At 37.0% G+C, this 17,491-nt stretch overlaps 1 protein-coding gene across 3 annotated transcripts in view; it reads left to right on the forward strand.

Moving 5' to 3' along the window:
* The window catches only part of LOC5566478 (equilibrative nucleoside transporter 1), a 96,583-nt gene that overhangs the window by 46,771 nt on the left and 32,321 nt on the right, over positions 1–17,491 (forward strand). For all 3 annotated transcript variants that reach the window (XM_021837404.1, XM_021837403.1, XM_001650815.2), the window contains exon 3: positions 6,368–6,475. In XM_021837404.1, coding sequence (XP_021693096.1) covers positions 6,368–6,475 — 108 coding nt within the window. The remainder of the gene's footprint in view (positions 1–6,367; positions 6,476–17,491) is intronic.

Consider the following 17,491-nt stretch of genomic DNA (forward strand, 5'->3'; position numbering starts at 1 on the left):
GACTATACTACAGTTTATAATTGCAAGTTTTCGCGATTACTTCTTTTTAATTATTGCTTGATGTTTCAAATTATGTTATTTATATTAACTAGTGATAGTTATCCTTTTCCTTGGGCATGATAATATTTTCCCCAAAACTATCTGCATACTCCTACCCGAGCAGAAATTGGCTGTATGATGAATTGGATTAATTAAATCTGAAATGTTTTGCATCGCCGTCGGGTTGATTGCAAATCGGTCTGATTTTTGGCACGGCTCAGCGGAGTCATCACTATAATTACTACTGCCATCTAGTGAAATAAATGATTTACGACGCGGAACGGAAGGCAAACGATTTTTCACTCCGTGATTTTCGTACCAATTACCGCCCTTGAACGAATGGCGATTACTAGCACTGAGTATCGTGAAGGCGACTAAATTTGGAATCGCGAGTACTTATTATTGTACAATTTTTACGCACAAAGGACGAAGATTGATTTAAGTTTGCATCGTAAGTAGATCAGAATCTGACATCAAAAAATCGATTGTTCAATGTTGCGTTGAATAGCTTACCTCTGTACAGTCTGTCAATTAAAATAATGTTCGTATACTTATCGTTAAGGTTGATAAGTACAACGCATTAAGCTATCAAGCTGCCACGATTTACGGCTTACGCCACTCTAATTATGCACCGCACAAAAAGTGGATAAATACAGCTACCTACAAACAATTAAGCCCTCAAGTGTACTAGACTGCTTGAAGTTGCTAACGATAATCCGGTGCGTTTACTCAGAGCGTAACTTGCTCGTATGCGAGCAATGTATTATTTTTCCATACAACGGGCTCATATATACCGCATTTAGGATTATTAGGGCTAAATAAATTTGATAGATAGTAAGTATTGAATCTCAGATGACAGGTTTTTATGCCAATGTCATCTAAGCAGGCATTGCGGAATTCGTTCTCAATTGATTTCGAAGCACGATCAAAGCAAGCGGAGAAAAACATGCATCTGTATCGGTCCATGATCGGCAGTGTTTCGCAAGTTGTAAGCAATGTTGCTAGACTCACAATCAAATATCAAAGGGGTCGTCCATAAATGACGTAGCATTTTAGGGGGGGAGGGGGTCTTCACGAATTTGTGACGATGTGTGACGAGGGGGAGGGAGGGGTCCCAACTAGTGGACGTAGTATTTTGAATCTTGTCGGTAATAATAGAAGCGCTGAAAAAAATAATTGACAAACAGTTTTTTATCACTTCTTTTGTTTGAGTTTTTAAACGGGTTTTAATATGATGTTCCAGCTTCAAAAATATCATATACTAAGATTACAATTTTTTGTGAATTTTTAAATTTCCCTAATGTGAAAACAAATGTGAATATGATATGATACTCGTGTCTAAATTTATCAATTAATGAACACACAATTTGAAGTCAACTATAAAACAATGCTTTATCGACATGAAAAACATTGCTTTTCATTTGTTATCAAGACATAGCATGAACCGTTATAGTGTAATATTTATTTTCTGCTGGAGGTTTATTTCTTTTAAAGAATAAAATATGCTTATTTAGGCGAATATTAATATCATCACAGTAAAACAAGATATGTATTCAGTGAATAATGTGTTCAACGTCGTAGAAGATTTCCGCCCAAGCAACTCATTGATTGGTGTTGATATATCATCGTTCATGGTGGAATAGCCTGGAGAATAATGAGGACATCAAATTCGAGTGTTTGTTTATTGCCCTATCAATTATCTGAACCACTCAATTCTCACATTATTTCTACCTTTTTGATGATATGAGCTGCCATCTATTGTAGCAAGGTATCCACCGGTAGCAATGGTCTATTCTAACAAAACAATTTGTTCAAGACTGTATAACTCTTTATGTTCAATCATACTCCTGTCTGAAGGGCCAAAAACGAATGCGGACTCGTAAACAGATACACTTACACGAAACCCGCAGGGAAAAAAGAATCTCCTTCCAAAAGTAAGTTCACACAAACAGTCGTACAATCAAGCCCTTGCTTGCCAGAAAGACCCAATAGATGGGGAGAAGAGCCCGCCCTTTTTCCACGAAATGTTAGCGATAGGAAGTTGACAGTTTCACTCTTTCTATCCATCTCGTTTCAATCGGGTGCCCTGATGGTCCCACCCAACCCAAAATGCATATATTAGAAATATAATCAACAAATCAGTTTATGTATTATGAATAAAATAAATGTGGTAGAAAGTGGAAAGATCTCACCAAATTAGCTGGAACCGTTGGAAGCTGTTGTCCAGTTTGTCAATAGTGAGCCAAAGTGTTCAAGTCAAGTCGTAGTATTTGCTACGACTTCGAAATTAAATGGCATTTCTCATTAATGTTTCCTAATTCCCAATTCTGTTCCCCAATTCTATCGCTTTACACAAAACACGATAAACTGCATTACGCGGCCAACAGTACACATGAATCCACACATACTGAGTATTGACCTCAGTAGGGTGCTTTTTGCTGCATATCATTGCTATCACTACCACATTTTTAATACAACCAAAATGCACTACACGCTCACTATCCCATACCCGCTGTTCTAAAAATGCACGCATCACTTTTACATTATTGCCCACAACAAACTTTCACCACACACCCATCAGCAGAGCAGCTGCGTCCCCCCGGAGTGAGGAACACTGACTTTGTCGAGGTATGGCCAGAATGACCTGTCTCTAATGAATCCTCACATTATTTCTACCTTTTTAGCTGTAAACTTGTTTTATGTTTTAATGCTATCAACAGCAAAAGTACTACAAATTAAATTTAACCTTTATGAAACTGGAAAGCAAAATTATGTTACTTAAACAAGAAATAATTCTGTTTAAAACTGTTTTCCAAATGAATTTTGACTGGGAAGTGTCTGGTGTAGTGATTAGAACTCATGCCTCTAACGCCGAGAACCTGGGATCAAAGCACATTCCCGAGATAGTCACTCATGACGAAAAGGTGCTTTTGAGCAGCTCAGTATATCAAACTATTGTTCGATTTTCGTTTTAGCCACATTTTTGAGGAAAACAATTAAAAAAAATATTGAGGGTGTGGGGAGTGCTTGATATGCTACGTATTTTCCAAGGGGGGGTATCAACATTTGTGATGAAATGCTACGAGGGGGGAGGGGGGTGTAAAAAATCAGTGAAAAAAATGCTACGTCATTTATGGACGGCCCCAAACAATACGCTCTCCCGTGAGAGCAAACTCATTAGATATTGAGATTTTGATTATTCAGTCGCAAAACCCGTCAAAAACTCGTGAAACCCGAATGTTGTTGTTTACGTTAGAAAGGATTACTATAATTGTACCAGACTAACAATACATTATTGCTCTTTGTGAGTAAACTGTGGAAATACGAGACAATGAGTCAAAAAGGTGAGCCAACTCATCCATGATTTTTAACTGCTGAGTTGCTTGATTGACAACTCACGCTGAAAGGGAGTTATGAAAAAATTAAGTTTTTCACAACACTGGTTGTAACAAGCTTGATAAACGACGGCAGCAAAGGAGAGTCACAAAAAGAGAGCGCATTTTTCTCGCTTATTTACCATGTTAGGTTTTTATTTGAATGGCACGATAAACAATCCCCGAACATCCTAAAGCAATAGTGCCCCCTGGTTATTTAGATGGGTTTTGTCATGTACTGTTATTCCCCAGATATAATCAGAGCTGTAGCAGTAGTCGATAAACAGACTCTCATGATGTGTAGCGAATCAGAGAGCGAAAAGTGACAGATACTCTCAATTTTCTCAAATCAATCAGAGACGGATAGAGACATAGTAGTCGGGGTCAGAATGGGTATTACTTCTAGTACTGCATTTGATCCCTTGGTACTGCAAAAGATACCCAACTACGACAGATCGCAGTACACTTTTCACGGCAATCTAGATTTTGCTCTATTAACTTATGTGCCATAAAGTTTTAGGCAACTGCAAGAACCATGGAGGTATTTATTTCGACTTTGCTTCTACAGTTATTACTTAAAACATTTCCTTGCCAATCGAACTGATCGATGCCAATCCTACTCCAATAAAATTCCCGAGCTAACAAAACCGCCTTGATGAGACTTTTGTCGACATGATATAGTCGGCACATTCACGAGTGACAGATGCCGACACCTCGTCTACATTGTGTCAATAAATGTGTCGACGTATAAATGAGAATAATTCGATTTGCAACCGCTATCCAATTGCTCCGCCATTTGTAGTGCAAAAGTACTCGCTGCTGGTCCGGATACTACAATTCAATTAGGTTTTATTACCCTCGTGGTAAAGCGTATGAATCGCCCGTACATTCGAACACCCGATTCACATTTGTCCGTTAAGTGTTTGCTCATTTGAACGCGGGTATTTACTGTAGATACTGCAGCTGCTGGCTGCCCTTCGGGCATTGCTGGTTTCAGTACACCCTTATTCATAAACGTACCGTTATCCGGGGTGACCCCAATCAGTTTTTTTATATTTCTTCCTAATTTTATTCAAAATGCAAATGCTGCAAGTTTTATTATTTAAAAAAAGTACTAATTACCAGTATTAACTGTGGAAGTGCTCATTGAACACTAAGCTTTGAAGGAGGCTTTATCCCAGTGAGAACGTAATGCCAAGAAGAGGTGAGGCGTGAATCTTCGATAAGGCCAATTATTATAATTTAAATCGCTGTTTCGAAAAGTTCACAAAACCAACAAGTTTAACCAAGAATGAATTTAGATTTTATACCCCGCTTATTAAGGATACCCCATTTGACGGTACTCAATGGAAAACATTACGCGCAATGTGTGGAACGCCAGAGAGGGTCGGCCAGCATCAAATCAGAACTAATTTATGGAATCTAATTGAATCATTGAACTTGAACCTTGCCATGTTTGCCATTCCAGTCGGGCCGACATGGCGACCGGCATTTTTGAAGTGTGTTATTCATCGAGAATAGAATGCGACGACTTAACAGTCAGTAGGGAACTTCAATTTGTCTGGAGCAGTCGCGGATTCTACGAAAATGATTTTGAGGAATAGAATGATGTCTGCCTTCTTCGTTACATTTGAATGGCCGAATAGTGGCGGCGCACGATGTTATCTATTTGATATGTAAATTAATCGAGAGCAATGGATGTATCACATTGCGTCAAGAATCACGGGCCATTGTAGATTGATCGAATGAGTTTTTTTTTCTCACACAAATTTGTAGCGGAAGATGAGAGAATGGAAGTTTACTTTCAATTTGAATGGTAGTGCGATGTGGGAATTTGATAATCACTGATAATTGAATCACGCCTATTTCACTCTATGGGTAGTATGGATTTTATCTAAGACTCATACATGGATAAACGATTATATGTAGACAACTGTATTGATCATGGACATAGCCAGGATTTCCATCAGGGGAGGACGAGCGACTTTAAAAGTTAATTCACAAATATAACCCAAAAACGGTCATTGAACGCAACATCTACTCCTTTTTTGGATAGAATGTTAAGCTTCTCTAAGAATTCTTCGATATAGATTCCATCGGCACTTTATCCTGTAACAGGGATTGAATCCTGAGAAAATTGAAAGTATCTCTCACTTATACTCTCTGTAACAATCATGATGAACAACACATCATGAGAGCTTGTTTATCATCGTATGCTACAGCTCTGATTGAATCGGGGGAATAACAGTGCATAATAGAACCAACCAATAAGCTCCAAATCTGGGAGACCCTAATGTTATCGGTGTTAGGCGATTATTGATCAGATCAGTAAAATAAAACACATACCCCAATGATAAATAAGAGAGAGAGAGAGAAAAGTGTGTTTTATCATCACTCTCTCATGGAATTTAAAATGATCGCTAAATGAGTGGTCGATGGAAATTTAGTCAGTGTTTCGTCTGTTTGTCTATGCTCAAAGTATTGTTGATAATTCGTTAGAGAAAATCGAGCATTGCCCCTTGCTTTTCCTCTTGGTACGCCTATTGGAACAACTCTCTGTAAAATGCTGCTGGGAACAGAAGCAGTTATCATAACAATTTATCTTCTCATTCCGTACAAAGAATAAATAGGCTTGGCGGCTACATAGCCTTAGCGGTAAGATTACAGCTATTCAATACAAAAAAGTGAGATGACAAAGACAGCTTTCATTCACTTGTAGAAAAGCTTGGAACACCATTCCGAGAAGCTGGACTGTATCTCAGTTGGGACGTTACACTTAAAAGAAAAGGAATTTTTAGTTTTATAAGGGGTTTAAAACAGTAGTAAAACCTATTCCAACTATTTCGAGCGTCATAAAATGAAAAATGTGACTAATAGACTTATTTCAGAAACTATATGTTTACCAAGCCATAACTAATCATCGTTATTTTCCCTATTTCTCCTTCCCACATTAGGCCAGAATCATGATTCGGAGAAATCGCCGTTCCTTTCCACGGAGCCGGTTCGGCTTACACCGGCGTGGGAGGAAAGCAATCTCCCCAACGATGAACTCAACTTCAAAGGTAAGTGTAACCGGAGTGGTGATTGATGAACTTTTTCCACCCGTTCGTTCGGGTGCGGCGAACTTTCCCTTATCACAAAACCGAGAGAATAACATTGGATATCTCAAAATAGTCAGTGATATGACGGAAGTTCTAATGATAGGGAGAGTTGACGGTACCGGAATCGTGACAAATTAGGTCATTTTCGGAGGATCATTCATGTGTCCAAACTTTATTGGTCTATCCCAGAAACTGTCATTTACGCTAATAGAAAGGAGAAAATATTCAAGACATCTGCTCTGTGACTTTCACGACTAGAATGGAGTTGAATGGCGATCCTTCTTTATGCATTTTTGTCTTTCTGTGTGTCTTATCTGTATACAATACGAACACAATTCTATGAGATTTTTATCCTCTTTTTTTCCTATTTTCATTCATTTTTTGTTACTTTCGTTATCTCATCATATTCTTATATTCTTCGTCCATTTTTGATGATATTCTTGCGATGCTTTTCAATTTTTTTCTTAGTTTTCTTTTTTTTGTTAACTGATTCATTTTATTCATATTGACTATCTTGCACTTGATTTTCTTTGCATACTTCCTGTTTATGGTGTTTATTCCGAATTCCTTCAAATTTTGAAAGTCAAATCATCATTCGAAAATATTAGATCCGTAGTTTCTATTTTGGCATATGGATATCCTCGTTTCGTTTAGTTTTCCCGTTTTGGTTTGCCGTTTCAACTTTTTTCGTCTGGCTGCTCTCTTATTTTAATGGTCTTTTTCGGCCTAATGTTAATTTCAGCCTAATAAACTTTTCAGGCTAGGGGCTGTCCTGAAACCACGTGGGATTTTCAGAACCCCTCACTTCTTGTGATATTTTATTCATACAAAAAGTTCAAAATTTGTATATCTATAGAGGGTCTAGAATTATACTACAATGTTAATTTCTGAATATTTTTTCGTCTATTGATAGACTTGAAGAAGAAAGATGAAATGAGAAGTTCAGGATTCTCATTTCATCTTTCTTTTTCAAGTCGATCAATAGACGAAAAAATCTTGAGAATCAAACATTATAAACAGTATAATTCTAGACCCTCTAGAGAAATACAAATTATGTTTAGTTTTTGATATGAAAAAGTAGCACCTATTAAATACATCAATAAAAAACAAGACATTTAAACTCTCTATCCCCCTTTGCACGGGTTTTTCGTATACGTAAACATTGTTTGTCACACAATCCAAAATTCCCCCCTCCTTCCTCTCTGAAAGCACAGACAAACAGACGTAACACTGACGAATTTTCGATTCTATGACACTACCCCGAACGCCACTACCCCGAATGCCACTAACCCGAACGCCATTACCCCGAAAGCCATTACCCCGAATGGGTCATTACCCCGAATGGGTCACTACCCCGAACGCCATTACCCCGAATGGATAACATTTTGAGACATATTCTAGTTAGAGAGAGGGGAGATAATTGTACGATTCCTTTTGAGTATTTCACGAGTTTTGCTCAAAAATGTTTTTTTTTAAATATTAGAAAATAAAAAAACAGCTTTTACACACTAAGTTTTGTCCTCTAATTTTGGGAAGATTCACACAGCCACATTGCAATGCTCTGAAGAACAGCCTATTTCGAAAAGAAGGGTGAATTTATTATGAGAAGGATAGCTATAATATGCACAAAATTAGGATGTAGTAAACTCTCTGGACGTCGGTAGCCACTTCCTTTACTCATTTTTATAAGTGTCGGGCATTAAGATTAAGATCTTCTTAAAGATTTTGTAATGATGGTAATGGAAGTTCACCCTGAGATAGTCGCTGCAAGTGTTGTTCTATGGAACCCGCCTAAAAACCAACCTAATATACGACCGTTCCGCTGTCGCACTTTTACACTTGTACATGTTAGAAAAATCGGCGGCCCCTGATTGACGTTACAGTAAGAACTTTTGTTGATTTGTGGGATCATTAATTTGAATTTCTGTGAGATAACCACATTTTTTTTTATTCAAGATAATGAAGAAATGATGATGGCAGAAAAGTGGTGAGTAAATCCATAAGAGACCTGTCTGTTTTTATACAAGAAGATAAAAGAAAGGGAAAATTTCCGATTAGAATTATAGCAGAAATCACTTTAGTGAATGCCTTCAAGATATATTCCTTTATAAAAAGCTGTTCTATATGGAAATATTAGTGACTAGCTTATCCAACATAAACGTGAAAGAACAGCCTATTTAAAAAAGAAGAACAAATTTCTGGTAAAATGTTTGCAGCTATGACGTGTATGATCACTGTAACAACGTGATGCTATGACACAACCTATATTCATCAGAAAGAAAAATATTTATTCAAAAACAAAATCGAAATATGAACACCACCAACAAGTCCAAATACCGGTGATTACGCATCTGTTAAGCAACACCATATCGATGGTTATGGATTCGAATTCCTTTCAGTCAATAAAAGGCTTATTTTATTAACCCTCTAATACCCAAATTTTTATTTTCGATTTAAGTATTATTTTTCGTTATCTAAAATCGTTCTAAACACGTTTTGGGCATTTATTTATTTTTATTCGCAAATTTTTAAATTTTGGTTTTTGATTTTTATAATTTTTATTTTTGAACATCCCTAGCTTTTTTCATTTTTTCTTGAAGCCTTTTCTAGTTGTTGATTTTTGGCAATAATAAAAATTTAAATTGTTACGGTATTTTTAAAAATATTAAATTTTTAATTTTTTTTCGGAGCGTATTTTATTTTCCGTGTAACTAACGGAAAAACAGGTTTGAAATGATTTTAATACCCCCAAGCTTTTCGTTTGTGATAGGTTAATCGTAGAAAAATATAAAAGGTACGATTTTTTATATTACACGTTAAATGAAGCCCAGGCATTTGTAGGTTATATAAGAATGCAATTTTTCAAACAATTTCTAAAAATACAAAAAAGGATCAAAAGTCATAAAAAACTTTTTTTTATATGCGTGTTATGAGTCAAGGTATAAGCCAAAAATAAAATCATTTTGATTTGCAAGCTACGAAAAAATACACAAAATTCCAAAGTGTACCCCGTCTAAAGGCGGGGTTGGGTATTAGAGGGTTAAAGCCAATTCACAAATTTCGTAACGCTGAAGGGAGCACAAAAATTGTGTGGGTGGTTGTCCTCAAAATATTACAGCCCATTCACAATATGTAGAATTTCCATACAAAAAAAAAGTACGAGGGGGTGGGTAGGTGTTAAAAATGGCAATTGTTGGTGAAATGAAATTTGTGAATGAACCCTTGAATTGTGAAGGTGCCCACTGAGCTGATAAACAGGCACTGTCTCAGAAAGAATGAGAAGAATATAGTTGCCATCAAGATATTTCGAAAGAATAGCTAACATATAAAAGAAGGGATAATATATGATGAACATTTTACCGACGAATTTTACGTGCCATTAATTACCAGCCTTCATTAGAGACGCATTTTTGCACGCAAAACAAGATACTGTACTGTATCTCATATTATTCGGGGTAGTGGCGTTCGGGGTAATGACCCATTCGGGGTAGTGACCCATTCGGGGTAGTAGCGTTCGGGGTAATGGCGTTCGGGGTAATGGCGTTCGGGGTAATGAGATGGAGCCCAATTTTCCATTGTCATCCATCGATCATTTCAAATTCGTTATGTTTCCAATCTCACAACCAGAGGTGCACGTATCGTTTTTATTTGCGTTTGACGTTTCACACTACCGCCATCTACATGACTCGTTGCACAAAACATTATTTCTTGCAACATGCTCATCGGATGATAACGGCTGTGAGCTGGGCGATGGGTTTTTGAAAGAAATTTGTTCTAAGTTTTACGTCTGTTTGTCTGTCCTGAAAGCGTGACGTACTTAACGGACGAAACATAATCGGGATTAGTTTTCTCTATTTTTAGCCTACCATGCTCTTCCTTTCGTAGACAACACAGGCTCCGACAAACCCGTTTCTGATGCAAATTGGTCAAGTTTGGGAGTCTGGAAATGAGTTGATACAGGTCGGAGACGGTGTCCAACAAACAGGCATGCGGTCTTACGAACGGAAAATTCGTAGATCATTAAATTTTGAATAGATTGATGAGCGAATTAAGACAGCGTTTCTTAAGTCATTTCTCACGTCCCATCGATGGTAATTCATGCAACGATTTTTACGTTGTCCAGAAATTCTTCAAATTCACTGTTCCAGAATTCTTTGAATTCATTATTAGCGTTCTAATTTCAAATATACTTTGTTTATTGCAATTAAAGGTGTTCAGTCCATATCTCTGGGATTACACGTCCAATTGAAACTCTTTAAGCCGCATTCGAAAGGCAAGGAAATTCTTACTTCGTATGTATTTTATCAAAAACATTTTTTGAATTTTGTATACTAAATTTTTACTTAAAGTTGTGACATTTTTCAAAAAAAACACACTGGTAAAACATAACATTTTCTCAGAATTGGATCGACCAAAATTTATTTATTTTTGTCATTAGGATCATAATCTTATATTCTTTAAAGGGCACCCACGAAATGTTTGCGGAAAAATCTGAAAACTATTTAAAATCATTAAAACAGTCACTCAAGTCACCGTGCAAAAGTTTGGGTTCACTCCTCGGTATCGTGCAAAATATTGGGTTCACCTGAACTTACCTAAAACATGAAAAATCTGGTTAGTCTCAAACCAATCATGTACTCGCCATTAGTTGCGTTTAAAAAAGCTATGAATTATTAAAATCGGTTGAAAAATGGCAAAGAAACTGACAAAAATGATTTGCGTACGGCTCAGGTGCACACCACAAAAGATCAAATAAATGGTCGCAGTGGTAATATGTCCCCGACACGATTCTATGACACTACCCCGAACGCCACTACCCCGAATGCCACTACCCCGAACGCCATTACCCCGAAAGCCATTACCCCGAATGGGTCATTACCCCGAACGCCACTACCCCGAATGGGTCACTACCCCGAACGCCATTACCCCGAATGCATAAAATTTGGAACTTATTCTAGTGAGATAGTGGGGAGATAATTATACGATTCCTTATGAGTATTTAAAGAGTTTGGCTCAACAATTTATATTTCAAACATTAGAAGGTATAAAAGCAGCTAGTTTTTTAGCTAATAATTTTTGAATACTAAGTTTTATTTCGATTTGTCCTCTAATTTTGGTGAGATTCACACAGCCACATTGCAATGCTCTGAAGAACAGCCTATTTCGAAAAAAGGGTGAATTTATTATGCAAAGGATAGCTATAATATGCACAAAATTAGGATGTAGTACATTTTCTTATTGGACGTCGGAACCCACTTCCTTTACTTATTATAGGTGTCGGGCTACTAGCATTAAGATCTCCTTAAAGATTTTGTTTCGTAAACGGTGGTAATGGAAGATCACCCTGAGATAATCGCTGCAAGTGTTCGTCTATGGAACCCGCTTAAAAACCAACCTGATAGACAACCGTTCCACTAAAGCAAGGAAACGTTAATACACTTGTACATGTTAGAAAAACGGTGGCCTTTGATTGCCGCTACAGTAAAAACTTTCGTTGGTTTGTGGGATCATTAATTTGAATTTCGATGAGGTAATCAAATTTTTTTTCCGATTCAGCACTATGAAGAAATGATGATGACAGTAAAGCGGTAAGCAAATTCATAAGAGACCTGTCTGTTTCAATACAAGAAGATGAAAGAAAGGGAAAATTACTGATTAAAATTATAGGAGGATTCACTTGAGTGAATGCCTTCAGGATATATTCCTTCAAAAAAAGCTGTTCTATATGGAAATATTAATGACTAGCTTGTCCAACGAAAACTTGAAAGAACAGTCTATTTAAGAAAGAAGGGGAAATTTCTGGTGAAACGTTTGCAGCTATAACGTGAATGATCACTGTAACAACGTGATATGTAACAATATGATATGTCATATCATGCTATGACACAACATATATACACAAGAAAGGAAAATATTTGCTTTAAAACAAAATTGAAATATGGACACCACCAAGAAATTCAAAAATCTGTGTTCACGCAGTTGTTAAGCTAGACCATATTAAGGATTATGGGTTCAAATTCCTCCGGTGGTGGATCTTATGCATTGAGCATTTCTTTGACGTTCTATGCCCAGGGACAATAGAACATGTATAATAATGGTAAGTTAACAAGGAGAGCTCTCAGTCATTAAGCGGCTTATTTTATCAAAAGCCCATTCACAAATTTCGTAACGCTGAAGGGGACAAAAAATGTTGTCCATGCAAAAAGTGGTACGAACGGGTGGGTAGGTGTCAAAAATAGTAAATTTTGGCGTTATGAAATTTGTAAATGAACCCCTGAACTGCGAAAGTGCCCACTGGGCTGATAAAAAGGTACCGTCTCCGAAAGAATGAGAAGAGTTGCCAACAATATATTTCGAAAGAAGAGCTGGCATAAAAAAGAAGGGAAAATGTATGATGAACATTTTACCGACGAATTTTACGCGCCATTAATTACCAGTTTTCATTAGAGACGCATTTTTGCCCGCAAAACAATATATTTCACTGTATCTCATACTATTCGGGGTAATGGCTCATTCGGGGTAGTGGCGTTCGGGGTAATGACCCATTCGGGGTAATGGCTTTCGGGGTAGTGACCCATTCGGGGTAGTGGCATTCGGGGTAGTGGCGTTCGGGGTAATGGCGTTCGGGGTAATGGGATGGAGCCCCCCGACACTGGAAAAAAAAAATAGGTACTGTATGAACGAGACTTCAAGAGATCTAGCTATGATATTTCAGGAATATCTTAATAAAAGTGTTTACTATAGAATGATACGCAAGAAAAACCTATCAGAACAAGCCAGTTTTTCGATTATTGACCACCTGTTTGTCCATAGTGTTGTGAGACGAATCAAAACTTATAACGACCGGAATACAAATAAATACGATATAGGATATAGGCAACACAAAGTGGTACCGTTATTTCGGGTAAAATTGATCAGTTTTCACGATTTTCCATGTCTGTTTTCTATGATGTTGCCAATTCCAAACAATTGAATGCAGTAAAACAAGTACAACTGTGAGCCTCATTGGCTCATATTCTGAAAATTTCATACAGATGTGATGTTAGTGATAAAAAATATCTCTAAAAAACTCAAGGAATCCCATTTCGGGGTAAAATTGAACACTTGTCTAAATTGCAGGTTCTCACTGATCATATTTTAATACGATGAAAATCGTATTTAAATCGTATCGTAATTTAAAAAAAATTGAAATGTCAATAGAAGAAATCCCAACTAACATTTAGTGCAAATGTAAACATTCTCTAGGCCCTCTTTATACGGCTTTATGCTGAGTAAAGGCGCTGTACATACGAACGAAAGCTTCTATGCGATCCTTTTACCAACAAATCTGGCGAATCTACTCAGCTACTTTTAAGCTGTGTTGGCAGCTCTTATTCATACCGATGATTGCTCTATCTCGACAGTTATACGACAAGTAGCTGTGTAACATCTTCGAAAGGCGCTTTCTCAACCATTTCGCAACTTTATTATACAGCTTCGCTGTATTATCGATTAAATATTATTTTCAAGCTGTTTCACAACTTCCAGAATTCATATCATAAGTATCTGAATTTAATGTTCCAAACGTTACTTGCCACCGCTTGGAATCGAACTCACGATCTCTGCATCCACAAGTCTCGACGCTGTCCTTGTTGCCACCACAGTCTATATCGAAAGGCAAAAAAAAAATACACCGTTTTGTTCTACATCGAAAACGGTTCACACAATATTTTATAATGATCGTAAAAGATGCCATAGCCGCGCTTACGCCACTTCATCAGGCTGTAAAAGGGTGCGAAACGTCAATCGCAATGTTTACATCCAACAAGCTGAGTAGATGCGCCACAAGTTGTTGTTTTACAGCATTGAGCTCTCGCCGAGCGGTGTCACGAACATGTGCGCAAATTTGCTGGTTGAAAATACTGCCATTTGATTTTGCTGGGAACAGCTGATCTTTGTTTATATTTTCAACCAGCAATATTTAAGTAGTGTTGGTGACATGTAACGTGTAGGTGCACGAGTGCAGAAACCACTATACTGCTGTATGCTCGCTGTATAACTAATCATATTGTATAGAAGCAGCCGGATTGATGATGGCGAGTTTTATTCCACATCATTATGCCTCATTATGGCATATGCCTCTCATCACTTAATTCCTATTTGGATTTTTTTTGTTTTCTCCTGATCCATATATCAATACAGAGTTACGATTTGATCGCATGATGCATTTTTGTAGGATCCATTACAATATTATTTTTGTAGCAAAATATTTAACTTATTTAAATATTATGAATATCATGTTAAAATAAATAAAAATCCATCATGTGCCATTCATCAAAATTTAGAGCTGTTGCGCCCCTCGGTTTTTCGTCGTCTTCAGTTTAACAACAGCGATTGCGCCTTTTGACCTCGTCCTTCTGGTTTGACTATCATCAGCTTCGCCGTTCTGCTACGCTCTCTCACACGAACCTTCATCACTAACGCCCTTCTGCACACTCAGTTTGAAACGCGCCCTACTACCACACTCGAGCTCAAATGCGCCCGGTTACCGCAGAGGGGGAAGATGGGCGAAATTGACGTCAGAGTTCGAATCGAAAGAGAATATCAAATGCGCCTTTATGTTTTTTTTACTTATTTCGTGAAAAACGTTATTTTTAAGGAACAGATGTGCATTATATGATTGCAATTTATCAAATCAACTGTTAGGTGAATAAAACTCAGTTTGTTTACATTTGTCAGTAAGGCCCTTAATCTGGTACTGTATTGATATGCTAGAAGCACTGGTTTTGACCATAGTGCCAATTGCAGCCATAGTTGATTATGTACCAATTTACACAGAAAATCAGCATAAAACATGTTAAGTAGAACATATTCACATGATACAGCTCGATTTAAAAAACAAAAGAAACGACATTTCCCTATAATTTTAACTCATATACACTTAATTTAACTAGGTTATTTTCAATTTAGCCGATCTTTTAAGAAATCAATGTGATTGGTCAATATAGGAACACAAGCTAATGATGTGGCTGAAACTGGTTATGGTGGCATATAATGACCAACTCGATTTTCAGTGCGAAAATAAGGGTTATGCTTAGTTTCGATATTTTTCATACATAATATGGATTGGTTGCTTTACTTTAGTGAATTTGCAGTACATGTAAGGCTTTTCATATATTTTTGAACAATAATTTCTCTTAGGCTGACCAAAACCGGTGCGTATCACTTTTACACGCAAAACAATTGTGCGGTAAAAACTACCATTTTAAGGGGTTAACTTAAGCTCTCGCACCGGCAATTTTCAGCAGACCAGATATGCGCTTAATTTTACCGTGTATGAAATCAGATTGATGAAAATGATTGCTGTTGAATGTACAAGGTATCGTGGTGGAATGTACTGCAAACATAGTAATTTGTTCTGATATTCCATAGTAGTTTTAAGAATGGGCGTAGTCGCACAGATTTTTTCCCGTGTAGGTTTCCTTTTGATCTCATTTTTTCAAGCATAAGTTCTATAAGGATGCTAATCTCAAGACACACAGTCGCTGCCAGCCCTGCTTTGGAAACTCTGTCATAATTTAGGCAGATGCTCCGCGACAGTTTTGAAAATTTTTACCAATATTTATTAAACATCTCAACTTTTGGCTTCAAAATACGGTTTTAAGTATACAGTCAACTCTCCCTAACTTGATATCGAGTTAGAGCACCATAGCAAAAGCTTTCATGGCTACCTCGATGATGGCTTGGATCGCAGTTGCGTTGATTTTGTGTTTTATAAATCTATATGTCCCTAACTCGATGGTCCCTTCAACATCGAGTTATGGAGAGTTGACTGTCCCAAACCAAGCCATAGCTAGAATTTTTCAAGAGTTGGTACATCAAATTCTTTTAATTATGGCAAGATCAAATTCTAGAATTCCGTGAAAAGTGTACTGCGATCTGTCAAACTTGAGTATCGAGTCTAGTATCAAGAGACCAAATGTAATACCGTAATTTCTGGTGAAATTAATCATTATTATTAACGGTTTTTCAAATGTGGATTCTTAAATCTTGTCAATTTCAAACAACTGAATGCAGGAAAACAAGAACGACGGCGAACTTTATTGGCTCATGTACCGAAGTTTTCTAGCAAATGTGATTTTAGTGCTGAAAATTAAGTTTAAAATGAACAATCGATTTTTTTTTTGCGGAGTGAAATTGATCACTTGTCAATGGCATTTAGGGTGATGTGCTAGTGTCCATCGTATTAAGCATTGATCAGTGAGAACTGCAATTTTCTCAGTATTGCAGTGAATGATGCTGATACAAACCGATGCCAAACAATTCTTTCTCAAAACGGCATTAGCATTGTACAATAACATTTTGATAAATCTTGATCTCTTTTTGGAAATAATGCAAACAAAATGCATCTTACCGTATTCTCAATCCGTCGTATCGTTTTCAACTCCGTCGCAATCAGTTTCCAGATTCGTCTCAAAACTTACGGCTCACTGTGTGTATTGAGTGGTTAAAACACAACATATCAACGCTATAATAAAATGTTTTACTAGAATATATAGATCTACAGGCATCTCCCTCCATTCCTTCAGCAAGATGGAATACACTAATTTTCTTTAAAATTCATTGTTCGTCATCAAAGTTCCACCCGAACATATGAACACAATTCCTTTTGACCGTACAATTATGGCATTTGCTCACAGTACAGCGAAACCAACACAATCAAAGGAACCGTATTTTTACGTCGAGAGTCGCGCACACATTGATGCGCACAAGCTTTTTTTTTCTCAGCACGCAGAAAATTCTTGCACGATTGACATAACTTTTCCGATAGTTGTTTTAACATGCCTGGATACGACTGTTACAAGCATATAATCGGTACTTCTAAACTGACAGTATGGTTTGCCCAATCATTTTTGCTTTTGTTTCTGTCTTCCATCACATGAATAATTCAATTATATTATTGTTGAATCACCCGAATAAAAAATACAATACAAAAAC

This window comes from Aedes aegypti, chromosome 1 (assembly GCF_002204515.2).
Source record: "Aedes aegypti strain LVP_AGWG chromosome 1, AaegL5.0 Primary Assembly, whole genome shotgun sequence".
NCBI classification, from domain to species: domain Eukaryota; kingdom Metazoa; phylum Arthropoda; class Insecta; order Diptera; family Culicidae; genus Aedes; species Aedes aegypti.